The sequence below is a fragment of the Athene noctua genome, chromosome 1, assembly GCF_965140245.1.
Source record: "Athene noctua chromosome 1, bAthNoc1.hap1.1, whole genome shotgun sequence".
NCBI lineage: Eukaryota > Metazoa > Chordata > Aves > Strigiformes > Strigidae > Athene > Athene noctua.
The window spans coordinates 138,708,479-138,727,144 of NC_134037.1; the positions used below are offsets into that span (position 1 = coordinate 138,708,479).

General features: G+C 41.8%; 3 protein-coding genes across 5 annotated transcripts in view; all 3 read right to left on the bottom strand.

Moving 5' to 3' along the window:
- The window catches only part of TBX19 (T-box transcription factor 19), a 27,714-nt gene extending 27,287 nt beyond the window's left edge, over positions 1-427 (bottom strand). Inside the window, exon 1 of the mRNA XM_074897796.1 lies at positions 406-427. The gene's annotated coding sequence lies outside the window, so the exon portion shown is untranslated. The remainder of the gene's footprint in view (positions 1-405) is intronic.
- Positions 1-5,782, bottom strand: part of SFT2D2 (SFT2 domain containing 2) — a 16,570-nt gene extending 10,788 nt beyond the window's left edge. For all 3 annotated transcript variants that reach the window (XR_012633035.1, XR_012633033.1, XM_074897829.1), the window contains exons 1-7: positions 5,642-5,782; positions 4,989-5,075; positions 4,590-4,675; positions 3,425-3,506; positions 1,391-1,426; positions 1,213-1,271; positions 406-435 (exon numbers count right to left, since the gene is read on the bottom strand). Coding sequence is in view for 1 of the 3 variants with exons in the window: in XM_074897829.1 (XP_074753930.1) it covers positions 406-435; positions 1,213-1,271; positions 1,391-1,426; positions 3,425-3,506; positions 4,590-4,675; positions 4,989-5,075; positions 5,642-5,704 (443 nt within the window). In the remaining 2 variants the exon portion in view is untranslated. The remainder of the gene's footprint in view (positions 1-405; positions 436-1,212; positions 1,272-1,390; positions 1,427-3,424; positions 3,507-4,589; positions 4,676-4,988; positions 5,076-5,641) is intronic.
- Positions 5,783-6,598: 816 nt separating this feature from the next.
- On the bottom strand, positions 6,599-18,028 carry TIPRL (TOR signaling pathway regulator). Its single transcript, XM_074897850.1, has 7 exons — positions 17,756-18,028; positions 14,685-14,864; positions 13,768-13,867; positions 12,559-12,690; positions 12,070-12,165; positions 11,258-11,320; positions 6,599-9,602 (listed from the first exon to the last, which is right to left on the bottom strand). Exons 1-7 carry the CDS (start codon positions 17,854-17,856, stop codon positions 9,453-9,455), a joined length of 822 nt encoding a protein of 273 aa, XP_074753951.1. The 5' UTR covers positions 17,857-18,028; the 3' UTR covers positions 6,599-9,452.
- Positions 18,029-18,666: the final 638 nt, after the last annotated feature.

Here is an 18,666-nt window from a genome sequence, read left to right on the forward strand (position 1 = left end):
CCGAAAGGGCACCTCCAAGCCTGTATTGAGGCGGTGCCCTGAAGAAGGGTGAGGCTGGTGGAGCAGGAGAGAGCTGTCTGCTCAAACAGGGGAGAACAGGAAAAAGAAGTACACAAAAGAATATGCTCATCTAGTAGCATTTTGGACCAATATTCAGGCATTCCAAAGGCAAGCCTTAAATTCAGAGTGTGGTCAGCACACTAACATACAGGAAGGCCTCTCATTTTGTTAGATTTGTGTTCTTCCAAAGATGCTTAGTTTCATTTTCGGGTTATGTACATATATTCCCTCCCCTAAAACACCACCATGGAAAACCTTCTAAACCTATATATTACAATGCTCCTATAAACTAATCTTCTGTAGCATTAAACCTCAGGATGACAAAGAGGGAGCAGAGAAGCTTACCTTGCAAATGGTATGAAGGAAATGCTATACCTAAAAAGAAAGATTTTTAAGTTACTCTTCATGTCAGATTTTATTAGAGTCATAAGCAAGAAGAACAACTACCCCTCTGATGCTCTGAACAGGTTAACTGCAAGATACACAACCAAAATGAAGCTCTGAGTTTGTGAGCAACAAGAATGAGCATCCTTGGAAGTCATCTCAGCCCAGCCAGGTTGTGAAACACTATGGCAAAATCAGGGGGCATATTGCAGAAACATTTTAAACACAGTTCTCCTGCACCCAATATTCTTCATGCTCCAACGCCTACAGGCAGGTAAGATTAGTCTTGAGGGCTGGCTAGGTATTCGTATCAGTTTCTGTACTTACTTCTCTGACATTATACAGAGCATATGTTAACTTAAAGAACACTGACACTTAATTTGATTGGCATATCTGGGTCTTTTAACACGATAAATTCAGCAGAGCGTAAAAGAGGAATACCAGACAATAAGCCACAAATTGATTTAAAAGGGGAAGGGAAAAAAAAGCAGTTTTACTTCAAGCTCATAGAAATTCAACATGTTCAAAGGAACTTCCCCCCCGAAATGAAGCCCTGAGTTCCATCTCCAAAGCCTATGAAGTGGTGTGAGAGACCAAGAAGCGGGAACAAGTCAGCTCCTCACTGATATATTGTCTCGCATCCAGGGGAATGGTGAGGTAAAAATTCTCCTTCCCTTTAAACCCTGCAAGGTCAAAATCCGCTCACAGTTCAGCTACTGATGTTAGGTGCAATAGGAAATGGGAGTGTGCGGGGAGGAAATCACTTACCACGCCAAGGCAAAAAACTGTAAGATGCAGAAAAGGAGTGCGAGTCCTTTCTTATGCCACTGAAGGAGAAGAGAAGGGGGGAGCGGGGAAGAAACACAGCAGACAGAAACAACAGTGTAAGAATCTTATTTTTAAAATATGCTCCAGTTGTACCTACATATAGGACTCAAGTACTCACCCAGAAAGCAGAACACAGTGTTAGTATGAGACACAACTAGAAGAAAACAAACAATTTCTATTAAACACAGAAATAACTCCAGTTTTTATAGATATTGTAACACTGCAATGGGTTCCTTCAGAGACAGATTACATAATTTCACAGTTTTATCCAATCCTCCATAAGAGTTCCTCTTACTTAAAATGCAGTCACTATGACGTTTCTGAAGTGAATTAAAGCAATGAGGAAAACTCAGCCTGGTATCTCCAGCAAGCAATTTTATGTCTGCAAAGGAACAAGAGGAAAAGATTCCTACAGCTCTTTTGCAACATCAGCAGCTCCCTGCGTCATCCCACACAATTCTTGGTGTCATAGGTACAACTACACTACAGCATTTTACATCAGACTTTTCAGTTACAGCTGTAGTCTTTCTGCTTCTAAACATGCCACATTTCCTGTTGATTCTCAAGGTTACCATGGGGTTGAAGTGATGTCATTACTGAATTCCTAACAGTTAAAACTACAATACACTTTCAAGAACTTTCAGCTGTTGCTCAGTAGCTCTCCTGTTTGATATAAAGTCCAGCACAGCCATTCAAACTGGCACTTTTTCTTTTCTCCAAGTTGCACTGTCCTTACTACAGTTAAAATTTCAGGGAGCAGTAGGTCATTTTGGATTATTTTCTGTTTCAACCCTCAGTTTTAACAGGAGTCTCCTTTTAGTTCACGTTTTCATTTTCAAATTAAGACATTACAGCTCATTTAGCTATGAGAGAAGTCGACACTTGATCTTCCTTCATCAACATCTAACAGCCTTTGGATGCACACATACCATTGTGCTGATAGAGATTATAATGTGCATTCTGCTTGAGTAAAACAAAAAGCAATTTAATACTGCATATTCAAGACAGTAACACACGCATTGCCAAAGGAATTATAAACTTCACCTCAACCATGATTACTGATGTTAAACATAGTTTTTCCATTAAAGGTGGTAATTTGTATATTGGTCTAAATACTAAATCCTAGGTCTGACAACTGGCTTTATTCCAGCGAACAACATTCCAGGCATTCTCCTGACTCCAGGAATCCTAAACGCATAAAAACCAAACACCCCACGCAGTAGGTTTCCAAGCACACAGTGTCAGTTTCTCAAACCATCAGTTGTCTGCAGCCTCTGGATCTTTAAAGAGAAAATAGGAAGCACTGATGGCAAGCAAACACTCTGAAGACATTCACTTTGAAAACTGGAGGACAGTTTCATGCAAGTTAAATCACCTTCCAGACTTCAGACTCTCCAGGAGAAAATGGGAAAGTTGAACAAAAAAAGCACGTGTACTTTAAACAAGGAAGAGTTTGAAACTTAGCAGCAATTTTCACACCCGTTAGAAGGTTGGCTACAATCCCCATCTTCTGAAGACCAAAATAATTCCAAGGGCTGACTTCAGCTAAATGTTGAATTTGCAGTTTCATTGTGTCATTCGAGTTTCCAAACCGGAATCTATCAGCCAGCTGGGATGATTTCTCAATTTTTAATGCAAAATGACCAAGGCCTAGAGATTCCCCAGTTGCTTTGTCAGGAAATTACAGTTTTGTTCAAGGTAGAAATACTGACACAGCTCTTTAAAGCAAATCAGATGGAATATAAAAAGACACAGTCATGCAAAATAAAATACCATAGTACCACTTTTTAAAACCTAGTTTTCCATCTTTCATCTTTTAAATATGATGTTGTGACCTCAAGCACCCTAAAAAGCATGTGCATGGTTCACACACGCCAGCCACAGACCCTTAACACTCATTTAGCAAAACAACCTGGATTCAGCTCAGGCTTTCATAATTGGAAGGTGGTTTTCTGGTGCTACACATACCTTTCCACTACAGCAGATGTGCAGGATGTTTGATGTTTTAAGGAAAAAGAAAACCCCCAACCCAACAAAAGACAACCCACAAACACATCTTGACATGCAGTTAGATCAATGTATACGAAAGGACTTTACAACAGAAATTGTTCACAGATTAGAACGAGTTAAAACCGATTCCTTCGATACTTACTAACATAACAATAGTAGCAATCAAACGCGTAGGCTCAAACATCCTTTTCAATTGTTTCATTGGTCCCATAAGAAAGAGAGTGCTGTGAAAAACAAACCGACATCAACATACGGTAGAAAAGCAAAAGTGAAACTAGGTGAGATTCCTCCTTAAGGGGGGGTGATTTTGTTCACTTGTCTGCTGTCAGATGGGGCATCACTACACTATGTTGTTAAGGTAATCAGAGCTGCATAACAAACGAAACGGGATATACAATGATACCAAATACATTCCTGCTTTTCTTTTCGCAAGGTATTTATTCGCACTTGTTCAGTTACATTTAACACAAGCAGAGCAGAACCATCAAGCTAGAAGCATAGGTCGAGGTCAGCTTCAATTAGATCATTCTTGACAGAAGTTTTTTTAACCTGCTCTTCAAAAACACCAGCCACAGAGGCTCTGCATGGACTGCCAGGTAACCCAGCACAATTCCTCTACAGAAAGAGCTGTTTTCAGGCCTGGATCTGTTCTCTGATCCCTGACCAGATCTGCAGCCCTCATTTAGAGCCCTGGCGATTGATACTGCACAAATTATAGAATGTGAAAGTTTTATCCAAGGTGGTGTTTCTGCCTCATATACTACATTATTCTGCCTCATTGCTATATTATTCCCAATTCCAATCCCTGTGCTAATGTTTTGTTAAGGTTCCTCGATCACAGAAAGTTGTGTATGTCAGAATGTCAGTGGGGCTGTGCTTCAGAAACCTCAGTAGCCATGAAGGCAAATCAAACAGGCCTCCCCTGACAAACAGATGGCCACAGCTATATGCGCCAACACACAGAGAACATGAACAAATGCAAAATGGCAAAGAATTTTTTTTTATCTTGAGGGGGAAAACCAAACAAAATCAAAAAACCTCAATGCTCAAAGCATGAGTTTGATTCTTCTTTACTGATGAGTAACTTTTACCTTGAATGCATTTCTAATAACAATAAACAAAAATTTTCTTTACCATTTCAGGGCATTACCGGGGAAATGCTGTTCTTTAAAACTCATCAGCAAGAGAATGATCTACATAAGTGACTCTTCTCACACAAATGCAACAGTTTCTACCGTGCCCCTTTACCTATCATTCTGCTTTAGCTTCTCATCTTTATTAGGGAACTTATATATAAAGATTGTTACCTCCCAATAGATGCAATATTCCCCAGTGTATAAAACACTGCAAAGATCAACAGCCCTTTTTTTGGTACCCATAGCAGACAACTACCCTAAAAAAGAACATTTAGAGAAAAAAATTAATATTGTTTTTAAATTGCAAAAGAAATACATCCAAGAAATGTCACGATACAAAAGAAGTCTTTGGTAAACTTAAACTGCAGAATCATACACACAGAAGTAAATTGCATTTATTGGCATTCCTGTTAAGAGTACTAACTTGTAACATCTAACTAACTGAGTCAGGTGTCTTCTCAAGAGACTCAGAAAAAAAATAAATAAATCCAGCCACAACATACAGCAAGGCTGTAATTATTGGGGGAGATGAAACTCAAGATATCAGGGAGATCTGGCGAAAATCCTTACCAAGAGCGAGCACAGACATCCTATTGCAAAACAAGCAACGAAGCCTTTCACTCTGGTGCCCCAGCCGAGCGAAGTTGCATCAATAACCTAAAAACGAGGAGAAAAACGAGGGCAAGTTATTCTTTACGAATACTTTTACGAATTCTTTACAAAACTTTCCTCTGATAAATCCCAGCGCAGGAAGCCTCTGCCCCGCACCCGCTGCCCGTCCCGCCCGCGGGGAGCGCGGGCTCTGCCAGCTCCCCACACAAACAGGCGGAAGATCGGTTGTTTCAGCGTTTGGGGTTGTTTTTATTTTATTTCTCCCCGCTTTGCTCACGCCAAGCAGGTGCACGGCCCGTTCCCGGCTCCCCGCTATACCTGGGGTCTCCCCAGGGAGAACGAGCCGCCTCTCCCACAGAGCCAGGGCCCCCCCGCCCGCGCTGGCAGCGGCTGCTCGCGGGGTCAGCCAGGACGAAGGAAAGGGCCGGAGCGCGGCCCCGCCCGGGGAGACGCAGGCCCAGCGCCCGGCTGAGGCGGGCGCAGGCCGGTCCCGCCGGCGGCCGGACCCGCGCCGAGGGCCCGCGGCGGCGCTGAGGGCGGCCCGGGGTGCCCCTGACCCCGCCAACCGCCGCCGCGGAAGGGAGGCAGGTGCGGGGCGAGCGGAGCGTTACCTCGGCCAGGCCGCTGGGCTCCTCCGCGTCGCGGCCGCTCAGCACCCGCTTGAGCTTGTCCATGACGCCGGCCCCGACCCCAGCCGCCGCCCCAGCGGATCTGCCCCACGCCCGGCCGGACCTGCCCTTCCCCTCCCTAGGGACTACCGGCCCCGGCACGCACCGCGCCGCCGCCAGCCACCTGCGCCCGGCAGGTAGGGGAGGGCCGCGGCGGGGCGCGGGTGCTGCCGGGGGCTGTAGTCCGCCGGGCGGGGGGGGCGGCACCGCGCCCGCGCCGAGGGGGCACAGACCGGCCGCCCTCAGAGACCCCCCCCGGGGCAGCGGGGCCCGGCCCGCCCGGGCGCCGCCGGCTCCTGAGGGGGCGGCTGAGGGGAGGAAGGTGCTGGGAAGGGTGAGCTGGCCCTGGGCCCCCTCCCGGGCGCTCCAGCCGCCCCGCGAGAGCTCTGCTGGAGCCGGTGCACCGACCCCGGTACTCTGAACCGACCCCCGTACAACAGAGACTCCTGGGGATTACGGAAGAGCAGCCGAGCACCGATTACCGGCGCAGTCACTTAGAGGCTTGGTTTGGGATTTTAAGAGCCAGCAAACACGCCCACTTATCCCGGAGAGTCCGGTATTTCTTATTCTTCCAGGCCTCCACCACCCGATAGCTAAACTGTCCCGGTGTTTGCCAGACTGACAGAAAACAAGAGCCCACACTCTCTGCCGGTTTTCCTTCTCTAGTTCTATCCTACCTCCTCCCACCACTTTGGATTCTACGACCTGTCAATAGTGAAGCTTACAGAAATAGTAAGAGAGATTTCATTTTCCTCCCACTAATTCAGCTCTTCCCTGCTCTGAAAAAGTCCCACCTTATTTCCATCACTAGCCAGAGTGGGCTGATGGCAGGCGAAGGGCACACGGACACAACATCTTACTCGCGCGTAACATTCAGCATCACTAGTAACTCCAGTTTATTTTGCTCAGATAAAAACAGAACTATAAAACGTTTGGTACATTTTATTTAGCGACATACAAGAAAGTATATAAACTGCCACGTATTAAACTTGCCACAAAACAGCTGGAGAATCACCCCACTCCCCTCCCCCTAAAATTATGTGTCCAAAGTGGTACTTTTCTGTGGAAAATGTGTACCAGAGAGCTTGCAGTACACCAGTTTATGCTGCTGCTTCTTGATAATTTGTGTGGTCTAAGAGAGTCACAAAGTGCTCCAAGTTTTAGTTTGTAGTAACCGCAACTTCCTAAACACATTATTGTGATTTCCCCAACGTGTGTGTTCCACTTAAATGCACAGCACCCAAAACAGATGGATATCACATATCTATATAGTCAGGATTCAAGTCCATTCAAGACAACTGTATCAACGGGTCACAAATTCGTATGTATGATGGACAAGATAAAATACACAGAATAAGCTAAACATGCAGAGCATCCCTTTCAATGTTAGGTGTCCATTCGGTGGGGTCCCCCCCACTATACTTTAGCCCAATGGAGCATAATGTTAACATCACTGACTAACCCAAATCACAATTTTAATTAACGAATGCAGATATAATTTCCTTCATGCCAGCACTACATCAGCTCTCCTCTCAGTCACTACCAGCCTTAAATTGTGTTTTTGTAAGCCTTTAAGGCATGTGAAATAATATATGCTTAGCGTAAAAGTGCCACGATTTACTTCTACCAGAAAAATATCTCTTCACCCTCATTTGTTGTTCCCTTCCTTTTCACTCTCTCCCCATATCCCTCTGTCACTGGAGCAGACCTAAATAATCCTGTTACTGAAAGAATTTTGATCACTTCCATGCTGCATTCATTTGCAGCCCCTTCTTCATCCTGAGACTAAAATCTTTCGGAAACAAGTGCAGGAAGATGAAAAAAAGCCAACAGAATTTAGGACTCTAATGGCAAATACAGAGAACCTCACCTCTATATCAAAGTGACTATAAATTCACTCACCCAGATCATGTCTGGCTGATGATAATTCCTTTCAGAGACTGATCAGTTTCAGTTTTCTTCACTCATTTTATCCTTATGGATCATAAGATCTTTTGCAGTAATAATCCTTTCCAAAGGATTCCAAAGATAAGGCTGAAGGTGTATTAAGGAAAAAAAATTCTAATCAATAACTTTTTACAAAACAATCCTCACAGCCCCTCAGTGAGGTAGGCGTGTATTAACTCTCATTTCTACATGCAAGGAATTGAGGCACAGAGAAGGGACTTCCCTGTTGTTACAGTAAATCAGTGACACAGGAAAAACTGCAGTTAGTTCCTACCTTTTGACCTTATAATCAATTCATTAGATCAGGCTGCCTCCAAAATGTTGTTTTTCTTAATAAAACAGTCACTTAGATGGCAGTAGACTTTTTTCTAAAAACCTCAGGGTCTTCTCTAAGTGAAAACCATTTCTCAAAAGACCTGATTAAATACCAGGTTTTGAGATGGGTTGTTTCTATTAAGCCATGCAGTGTAAAGTATGAAAATTTTTAAACAAAAACTCCAAGAAATTAGAACGTGTACCCATTCCTATCTGCCATCACCTTAAGCCACAAGGCCTGCTTTTCACTACAGTCATTTGCTTCTTGCACTTCACTGACTGTTGAGCAGGAAACTTAAGACAAGTCTGTATAGCTCCCCCATTCTTAGGACAAACCATTAACATAATTTGGGATTTTCAAAAGCAATACAAGAACTGAAAGTTTAAGCTACAAAGTGTTGAGTTAAAACCATGACTATACACATGACCACACTTCTATTAATAGCAGAATGTAAAGAACTGTAAAAATAAATCCAAACGATGTATCTGGAATACATGTTAGCATCCTTTTATGGCTATATAGGATCTTGGTTCTCAAACTGCAAATACCAGCATCCTTTAGGGAGTAGAGACTAAACACCCCTCTCTTCCCCAGCTTCAAGCTACTCTGAAATTGAGTAATTTGACTGTCAGGGCAGCATAACCATCACACATGGGCACCAACAGAAGGTCAGGACAGTACAAAGCGTTTCCAATACAGTACAGGACTGTAGCAGCACACAGACCCCAAGCAATAGTCTCCAGAACTGCCTAGAGAAATTGGGCTGGCATCAGATTCAACTAGTATTTGTGAAGAGACTTACAAGTGTGTGTGTCTCAACCTCCAGCTTTTCTCCTGCTCTGGAGTTAATGCCGCACAAACAAGGTAATTTTACCTTTATATAGTGTCAAACAAATGTGATCTTTTTTCTCCTTAAACCTATCTTCAGATGAAATTAATATTCTTAAGTTAGAGTCTGCATCAGAGACTCCAAAATGTAACTTAGTTGATTATCAGCTCACAGTAGGGGAAGCCAAGCAAAATGTGTAGTTTAGGACCAACAGTTCAAAATAAATGAAGAGGAAATTTTTTTTTTTTTTTTTACTGTGGATGATTTCTCAATAAAATCATGCCAATTTCATGACTCCAGTAGTCTCTTAGTATCTGAAGCAGCAATAACAAAATCTTCATAGAAGTGTTTGTGGTGGAGGGTCCAGGCAATACTCCTGCCTAACTGGTGAACTAAACAGAAGCCAGACTCTTAATCATCAGAGTCTTTCTCCAGTGCCATTGAAAACTATAACTCACCACCAGTCTATCATTAACTCCAGATACAGGTTAAAAAAATAAACAAAAAACACCATTAGCAAAACCTGCTTGAAATGTTTTCTCTCAGGGCTACAGAAAAATTAGCCAAATTCTTTATTCCACTTGTAGTGAAACCTTCCCCCATGGCAACAGTTACGTGATCACATTATCTCCAGTCTACTTCAAGTCCATATAAAGTCACATTTATTTAGACTTAACACACATGGTTTCCAGTGATGCTTCTGGTTTAGGCTCCAGCTTCTCTGGGAATTCTAGTTTTTCACAGATTGTCTCCTTTATGGGTAGGTACTGAGAGATCTCGTTAGGTTCCGTGAACAGGGAAGGTGGGACGTGCTAAGAAGCAAAAATTTTACATTAAACAAGTGAATGAGAAGAGGAGGGGAGGAAAAAAAAAAAAAAAAAAGGTTTTCCAACCCCAAACTTTTACAGTCAATTAATCTATAATTTCTCTGATTTAAACACCAGAAGTCAGGTATGATTATTAAAATTGATCTGGTAACTTTAAATGTACATATAGTCTTTACTCCTTTTGTGGATCAACAGGCTAAAGAAAGGTATTCAATGTCTTTAAGCAGCAGATCCTAAGAGCACAAGAAAGTCAGAGACATTCATGAACAGCTACAATATTTTAAAAAAATGTATTTATCATTTGAATGTAACAAACAGTCTTTTTGAGGTTCTAGTTCTAGATGAGACTAGGATAGCCACAAGGGATCCCATGCTTACTGTCTTCTAGCCATTGCAGTATATTCACTGGTGTTGCTCAGATTTAGCTACTGATAACTGATACACCTCGATATGTGTCTTAGTTTTATGAAGTCCACCTCAGATATTTATAGGAAATACTAAAATTCATTATATTTTAATTTCATATTTGAAGAAATTATGTGGTTTCATTAAGTTAATCAGTATCTCTCTGGAGATTCCTGTAGACAACTTCATCACATACAAGACATTTGATGAAAAAAACCCCCAAACAATATACACTAAGCAAACCACCTTCAAACTTTCTAACAATATTCTTTAAGAAGTGGATCCAGAGCCATTCAAATGCGACCTGTATTTTGGCTACCCCTAACACGCAAGGAATCGTACTGGTCTTTCAATTATTTCAAGTCTAAGTGAAGCAGGAATCTTTTTTGCTTCACCTACACAAGCTGATCTAGGGAACTGAAAAACCATATGCATCTGCTCTCTATAACAGTGGGCAGCAAAAATTATTTAACATTGTAGATAATTTTTAAACACGAGGTGAAGTAAAACCTCGATTGCTGCTTTATATTTCAAAACCCACAAAACTATCAAAAAGCTCACATCTGGATTTAGTCTTGTTTATATGGATCACATATTGTTAAGAAATGACACAGTGCCCCTTTCCTCAAAAAGAAAAGCATTTTGCAAAAATATTCCTTCAGAAGGTTAGTAACATATCATTCACTTTTTACAGGTGAAGTAAAAACAAGGGAGAAGGAAAGTAACAGGAACACCCAAGATCAGGTGTTGCGTGAAGAACAAAAATCAACACCTTCAAGTGTGCCACAAATTATTCTGAGCCATTACCAGAGTTAAGGTGGGATATTAAATTTATCTGAGAAAAACTGAATTAATCAAACAGATTTTAACCCTTAATACTACTTGCAAGCATACAACCAGCCCTGAAATTTAGCATCATGGGACATGAACTACCTGATTTTGTGGCTGCACAGTTCTATCCAAAAAAAAAAAAAAAAAAAAAAAAAAAAAATCTTGTTAACCCAAAAGTAGAAAAAGTAACCCAATCCCCTATCTTGTCATGTGATCTGAGCATTTACAGATGCAAATCTGCCCTTAAATCACCAAAATAAATGTTGCATAGGCAGAAAGGCTTTTCCTCTGTATCAGATCCAATCCTAACAAAGAATGACTTACTGACACAGGATTTTCTGTGTTGATCATAAAACAATTTTAAAAAGTAGAGAGAAGAAAAAAACATTCAAAAAATGCAATACCTTTAAACTTGATATTTTGCTTTCTCTGGATGTATATTCTCGCAACATGTAGGACTTATCAGCCTAATGGGAAAAAATGGCAAAAATTAATGACAAAATTATCATCTAGTATCAGTTCAAAATGCACATTTTAAATACATTGAATTTAGTAAGCATTTGAATTTGGTTGACCACAGATTTTCACCTGGGAGCAGAAACGTACATTCAAATTCACAAAGACAGAGAAAAATGTCCTTTTTCCCCATAAAAAAATCACCTTTCTGCATGCATGCATGAAAAAAAAATAATTCTATGTCTGAATATGCTTGTTAATCTTTACTCAGCTAGAACCCCACCATCAGTACAAACACAGCTAGACAGAATAAGCAAACCACAACTGTGATGTTCTGTGTTATTTATCAGATAATAGAACTCAATGTAGTATGGACAGTTATTTGCAAGTTAAAACTTGCAGTCATGTATTAGACAAGCCAAAAAGCATTTACTCAGAGACAAGGATAAAAACAGTATCACATCATTTACTGTTGCCTGTTTTTCCTCTTGTACTTCCTCTCTAACCTGCATCTGTCAAATGATGACTTCACGTGAGGGGCAGCCTCCTCTGCTCATTAAAACCTAGCCCCATGCCATCCAGCACTTGCTGCTACTTTAGCACCACCACAATAACAAAATACACTTGAAAGTTCAGTTCAGGTAACCTCTATGCCCCCAAACATCAGTATCAAATTACAGGAATATCAGCAGGTCTTCTCTGAAAATAACATGGCAAGGGAGAATCTGCAGAATGTTCATGATGGCAAATAAGGGTTTACCTCATGGTGAAGCCTTGTGTCATTCATCCTGATAAGAACCCCATCAACTCGCAAGAAAAACCTCAGTAGCACAAAAAAACTCGAAGGCATAACTCTCTGCAAAAATAAAGATGTTCCATTCAGCATATTACAAAGTTTTGCTTGAAATATGCACTTATCTACATCAGATATTCACAGCAAAAGATAGTATGAGGAGCTTTCAGTAGTAAAGTCAAAATTTGGGCTGTTGATATGCTACAGCTATCAGTGGGCAGCAAGGCAGACAGTGTCTGAAAAGATTCTTAGGCAGGATGCAGAAAGAGGGAAAAGATTGTTGCCTGAAGTAACTGACAGAAAGATGTCAAGACAACATTGTTTCCAGTATGAATCTAAGAGTGAGAATAAAGAACTTTGAATTTTAAACTTTAAATCCCAGAAGGAACAACATGTAAAAAGTGACTGGATGTTGGATACATTAGCCAACTGAGACACCAATCCTCTAGTACTCACTATTTTTACACTCAAACTTGACACTCCATGATCATGAAGTTCATCTTCAAACAGAAGCACTTCTTCAAAAAACATAATTTGTTCCCTGGCTTTCAATTTCTCTGTATTTATGTGTTCTGTTGTAGGAATAACCTAAAGAAAAAGATGAAGAAGAGTTGGCACATTCATTTGTTGCCAAGCTACATACAGTTTGTCCAGATCTTTCAAATCCCACAATTGCTAGTTTTAGAAAGCAAAAAGCTTTTACGGTACTAAGCTTAAAACATCCTGAATTTCTAAGGGAAAAAGTTGAAATTAAAACCTAAGCTTCCAAGAGAAAACATCAATCAAAGCAAAAACTAAGAGTTGAAAGTTCTGAATAAACTTCCCTCTGGGTGCAGCCTCAGTCGAGTTTCATCTGCAAACAATTCTGCTCATTTTCTGCATTCCAAAACATCTGAAGATGCCTTGTATTTAACATATAAATGGGAAGTTGTGGGTTATAAACAGGATTCCATGCCTTTAGTATCTCTAGCCCACTGCGAACCCTGAAGAGGATTCTGATAAAGCCTTTCCATGGAAATCAAGCACCTGTATGTTTTCCATCTCATGGTCTCCATATACACTCACACACTTCCATTGCCAGAAAACTACGGGCCAACAAGACGTCGATTACTTCTATGCTGCACTTGTAATCCAAGTGACCTATAACTAACACAATCCTAGTGAATTAATAGGTAGCAAGCAGTCTGTATATAGTAAAGAGAAGCTGGGAACTTCAGTCTTATTTTAGACTAAATAAAGACAAGGGAGGGCCTGTGGGTTTAAATGAGGAGTTACTGTTGCAGAAAAACAAAGCCATTGAAAGCAGTCAGATCTATGTATCTGCTGAGACAAACGGGCAAGCAACAGAGAGTAAAGGTACTAGAGAATTACACAGTTGATAGTTCTGCTGTGTGTGAGGAGCTCAGAGGGGCACCCAGCAAGTGCTGAAGATTCCCATGAATCTTACTCACTAAGGGACACAACAGCAGCCTTTGATATAATCCTAAAATGTCTTTAAAAACCACAGCAGTTATTAAAATAAGCCATGATTTGATGAAGATAACATGCTGAGACACAAAAAGCCCAAACGGATACTGTGAAGTCAGAAACTATGAAGCAAAAAAAAACAGGTGTTTGTGTTTGAAACAATATGCAATCAGCATTTAACAAGAAGAAAATGGTTACCTTTAAGGTTGCAGCATCTCCCAGCAATGTTCCTTTGTAGTCTGTTGTGTAAGTCCAATCGTATGGCTTGACAACTTCCTTAGTGTGCTCAGTCTCACTCCTGAGGTGAAAAACAGCAATTTGTAGTCATTCTTAAAAAATTACAACCTCGTATAACATTATGCATTAAAATTCCCACGCTCTTGGAGAAAACCAGCAGCACTGTCTGTGCTGCGATGATGATGTCAAGACTTAATCATACAGTAGTGCTTTTTTCACATCATCTGTTTCTATAAGTTAGAAAACAGTTATGAGAATTCCTGTGCTAACACTATAACAGTCCTATGGCTCAAAATAAAGACTTTAGTTCAATTTAGTTGTTGAAAAGTTTGTATTTCAAGATCATTTTTTCTTTAAGTAGGCAGAAAGCAATCTTCTGATAATACACAGCAATCATTAACTCTGCTATTTGCCTTAGATTTCATGACAGCTTCAGTTTCTCTCTGCTTTATTTCTAGGTGCTCTGCAACTAATTTGGTAAATACTAAGCAGTACAGGTAGTTCTCATGCATGTGAGTGTTCTGTTCCTAAGGCTAAGAGTTTGAACATGTACAGCATTTTGCACTTTCAAACATCACACAGCACAATCTTGTAATGCTCTATGAGTCTGAATAAACAGAAGCACATTAAGCCATGTTAAACTTGTAATTTATTTTAAGAAACCCAAGACACAACTGAAAAATGTAGTTGAGCCAGTTTAACAGCTAGGATGAGTGTGGCAAAAAAAAAGCCAAGTGACTTCTGTGATCACACACTGTATCCACGGTAAAAGGAAATGCAACATGTTCTTCAAGAGTTCAGTCTGTTTTTTTAACTACTTTGTAACAGTTTCACATATAACACACCAGTACTTGCCCACTGGTGATAAAATACTGTACCTGCTCTCTTGCCACTCCTCTGCACAAGCCACTTTGATCATACCTTGACAATTATTGACACATTTTAAAGCATCTGTTGCATTGAACTCAATTCCAAAACCACGATCATGCTGTATTCTTAGGATATTATCTCCAAACATCATCTCTGGCAGGGAAGGCATGTGTAATTCATCAGCCAATCTGCACAGAAAAATAAAAGTCCCATGAAGAGAGATCACTCAGCTATAGTTCAGTGGAGACAGGCCTTGTTTTCATCTAAGTATTCTTTAGACCGTGGTAATTTAGAAGACACATCATCAATATGTTCGGCAAAACTTTGTTCTTTTCCCAGTTTAATCACTTGATGTGAATTGCAGAGTCACTGATCCAAAGTCACTTTCCACCACAAAAGTATTTCTAACACATTCCTTCTCCATCAGGCTCATACAAAAGGCTCATATGTGAGAAATTAAAAAAAAAACCAAAACCAAAACCAAAAAACCTCTCATAAACACAAAGTAGCAGCTTTCAACCTGTTGTAGCAAATCCCTGGATGGTCCATGAGCTACTTCAGCAGGTGCCTGAGAGAAGTTTTAGGAATGAGCACTCATTGTCAGCAAGTTTAAATTTACTTCACAATGGTCCATACCTCCAAATTCTACAAAAAGGGGCTGAGAACAACCCCGGCAGAGTATGTGAGAAGTGAAGACACTACAGTGCTCTAGTACTTTCCCAAGCTGGTAGAGAAAACATACCAGTATTTACAACCTCTAAGTATGAAAGCCACAGCCACAACTGAAAAAAGTATCGCAGGAACCAAATAAGCATGATCGCTGCGGAAAATCTCAAAATACTCCATTTCACATTTTGTTTTACATGAGTCTTTATACTTATTTATACATAGGTACATATATACATACACTACATATAAATACACACACATATAACACCACTTTACATATACATGGACCTTATTATCAAAAGACTTTACATACTCCCTTTCCTCCCTACCCTACCTGCTTTACTGATCAAGATTAAAAAGAAATATATGACATCTGGAGAGAAGAAAACATGAGGAAATATACTAATTATATAGAGGGGAGAAAAAAAAAGTGTCCCAAGCACAACTTTCCCATTGATAACAAGGCATTCCTGAACAAAAGCAGTTACTTCTGTAACCCTGCATACAAAAGAACAGTGTCCTAACCAAACTGAAACAAACCCAGAAAATTTGTATGTCTAGAGAGTAAGATCCTACGTCTTTCCCAGAGGAGGCAGAATAACATTATGAACTTTTCCATTTCATCAAGTGTAGGCTCCTTGACCTGCATAAGGCCAACTCCAGCATAGTTGTTCTTGGCTCTAGTACATTTAATCCTTCACCTTTCCAGAGAGGTTGCTGATAGATTTTTGTGATATACGGTTGCCAGAAAAAAAACTCTGACAGATCCTAATGATGTTTCCCAAGCAATAAACAAAAGCAAAATGCCAAGAGAAATACATTATAAAAGGAAGCTCAGTAAAAGCACTGCAACTGCATAGTTCCTGACTCTTCAGTTTCAAAGTGGAATAATTGTTTTGGGGATCTCATGCTAGGTACCAAGACTTACAGATAAATGGTTGATTTTGGACTTCTCTTCCCGACCCTGCAAAATCCTCTGTGTTCTTTCAAGCTTATGTTGTGGTTCTTGCAACTTTACTTTTCAGCCTTTTTCAACGCATTCTGAAAAACCATATGTCCCTCAAAACCATCTAAACAGATAAAGGTAACTTCTGAAAATTAAGAAGTGACTCTTTATTTTAAAATAGCTACAGTTAAAGAAACTGAATAGATCAGAAGACGAGTACAGCAGGCAACTTGACTTCTAGACAGGCAGTTCAAGCCTCTCTTGTGTTAACAGATAACGAAGAGAGTTGACAACCTCCTGATCTTAAGAATAAAAATTTTTAAGAGGTAGCATCCTACAAACTAAGTCTTCACAAACATCCCATAAAAATCAGACACTCTAATAACAGCCCTCCTTCTGCAGGACAGAGGTACATCTTAGTTAGATGTTGAATCCTCATTACAGCAAAATAACTGTATCACAGGATTCAAGATTTCTTACCTGTAATTGCAAAAACTGAAGGACCACTAGTCAGAAGCAGTTTGAGAAGATTATTTTAGGCATTGAACATAGGATAAAGACGGAGGAAGGCACATAGTTTTTACCTGGTTTAAGGCAGATATCTAGTTTTTTACAAAAATCAGTATTATGCTGTTATGTTAAAAAAATAACGTTTATATAGTTTACTGTAAAAAAAAAAGTAACATTTCAAGACATGAGAATTTATGAAACAAATTTGCCTCAGAAAAGTTAAAAGCAACATGAATAAAGATATTCTAACAAGACTAACAAAGTTTCATGTATGTATTCCAGAAACTGAAACCAAGAAGTATCTGTCAAATCTGAGTGCCACCAAGGTCAACTTTGGCACTACACAACTGAACTGCTCAGTTCCACATTAGCTAATCTGAGTTAAGTACTCGATGCTGACACAGGAGCATGTTCTCCAACAGTGTGGCAGCAGGTGAAATTACTATTACAAGGAGAGAGCAAATAATAAATTTTTAATGAAAACCACTATCTTAAAATAGCCATTACCACGAAATGGCTTATGAGAGTCAGTGGACCACGTTTAAAAGAGCTTTAATCACCATTAAAATGTAATTAAGAAAAACAGGCTTATAATTAGCAGGCTCCAGTTGACAAAGGTCCAGATCTCCAAAACCATTAGCAATCATTAAAACCAGAATTCTGGAAGCCATCTGTAACTTAAATCATCCCAGTTTCTCAAGTCAAAGAGGCGAGTTTACCCTCACACAAGTAATGAGGGAACAAACCACCCCCCCACCCCTAACAGTGGGCTAAACAGCGTCTCCACCGCCCAGGGAACGTTATTTATTTCTTGCTCAAGGTGCCCCGAGTGCTCCGGTGTCAGGGAGTGAGGTCCCAGCCCCGCGAAGGTTCCTCCCCGCACCGGAGCGCCCTGGGGAGGGTCAGCGAGCCGCAGAGGTCACACACACACAGCCGGGCCCACACCCATCTCACCTCTCGGCCTGTGCCGACTTCATAATATGGGTCCGGGCGGCGCTCAGCTTCCACGGCCCGAAGGTGAAGTCGCGCCGGCTGCTCTGGAAAACGGGGTGCATGGCGGAGGCGAGGGGCAGGCCCCGCCGAAGCGGAGAAGGTGAGAGGGGCCGGAAGGGGCGGCTGAGCCTGGCGGAGCCTGCCCAGCCCGGCCCAGCACCGCCTCCCCGCCGCAGCCCCTGCACCCCTGACGGCAACAGCAGCAGCGGCGCCGCCAGTGCCGCCTCACGGAGCTTCCGCTTCCGAGGCCTCGCCCCTGCGCGCGCAGCCCGGAAGGCGGGCAGCGGCCGCCGGTAGTAACGTACAAAGGGCGGCGCCGTGCCGGCGGCGAGGCGGGGTGGCGGTGGTTCTTTGGCCTCTTTGCGCCTCTGGAGCCGTTGTGCTGTGGGGTGAGAGGGCGGCGGCGAGCTTACCCGAGCCTCCACTCCTGGGGAGATGGGCTGCAGCGGCCGGTGTAGAGCGTGCGTGTGCCCGGCGGGCGGCCGCACCTGCAGCCGCGTCCCCGGTTGTACCTTCACCCAGCCCAAGAGCGGCAGGGTGGCCCCGGCCCCGCCCGGGGTGCCAAGCGCAGAGCTCGTCGGGCCGCGGGGGTGCTAACGGGAGTCATGGGGAGCTCTGAAGCCCCGATGGTCCCGGGCCGGTCTCACTGGCCAGGCTCGAAAGTTCTGCGAGTAGCACCGAGCGCCAACATACACCTTAACGCGGTTTTAGCTGTGACACATGTGGGTGCATACAGCCATGTGGAAGCTCCTACGCTGGCTGGGTATCTTTTGCTGTCCGAGGATAAATTTTCTAAAAATGTTAAAATGTGATGGCATGATAAGTTTAAAATCCTGTAGAAAAACGTCGGTAGAGCTGGTTGAGCGTGACGC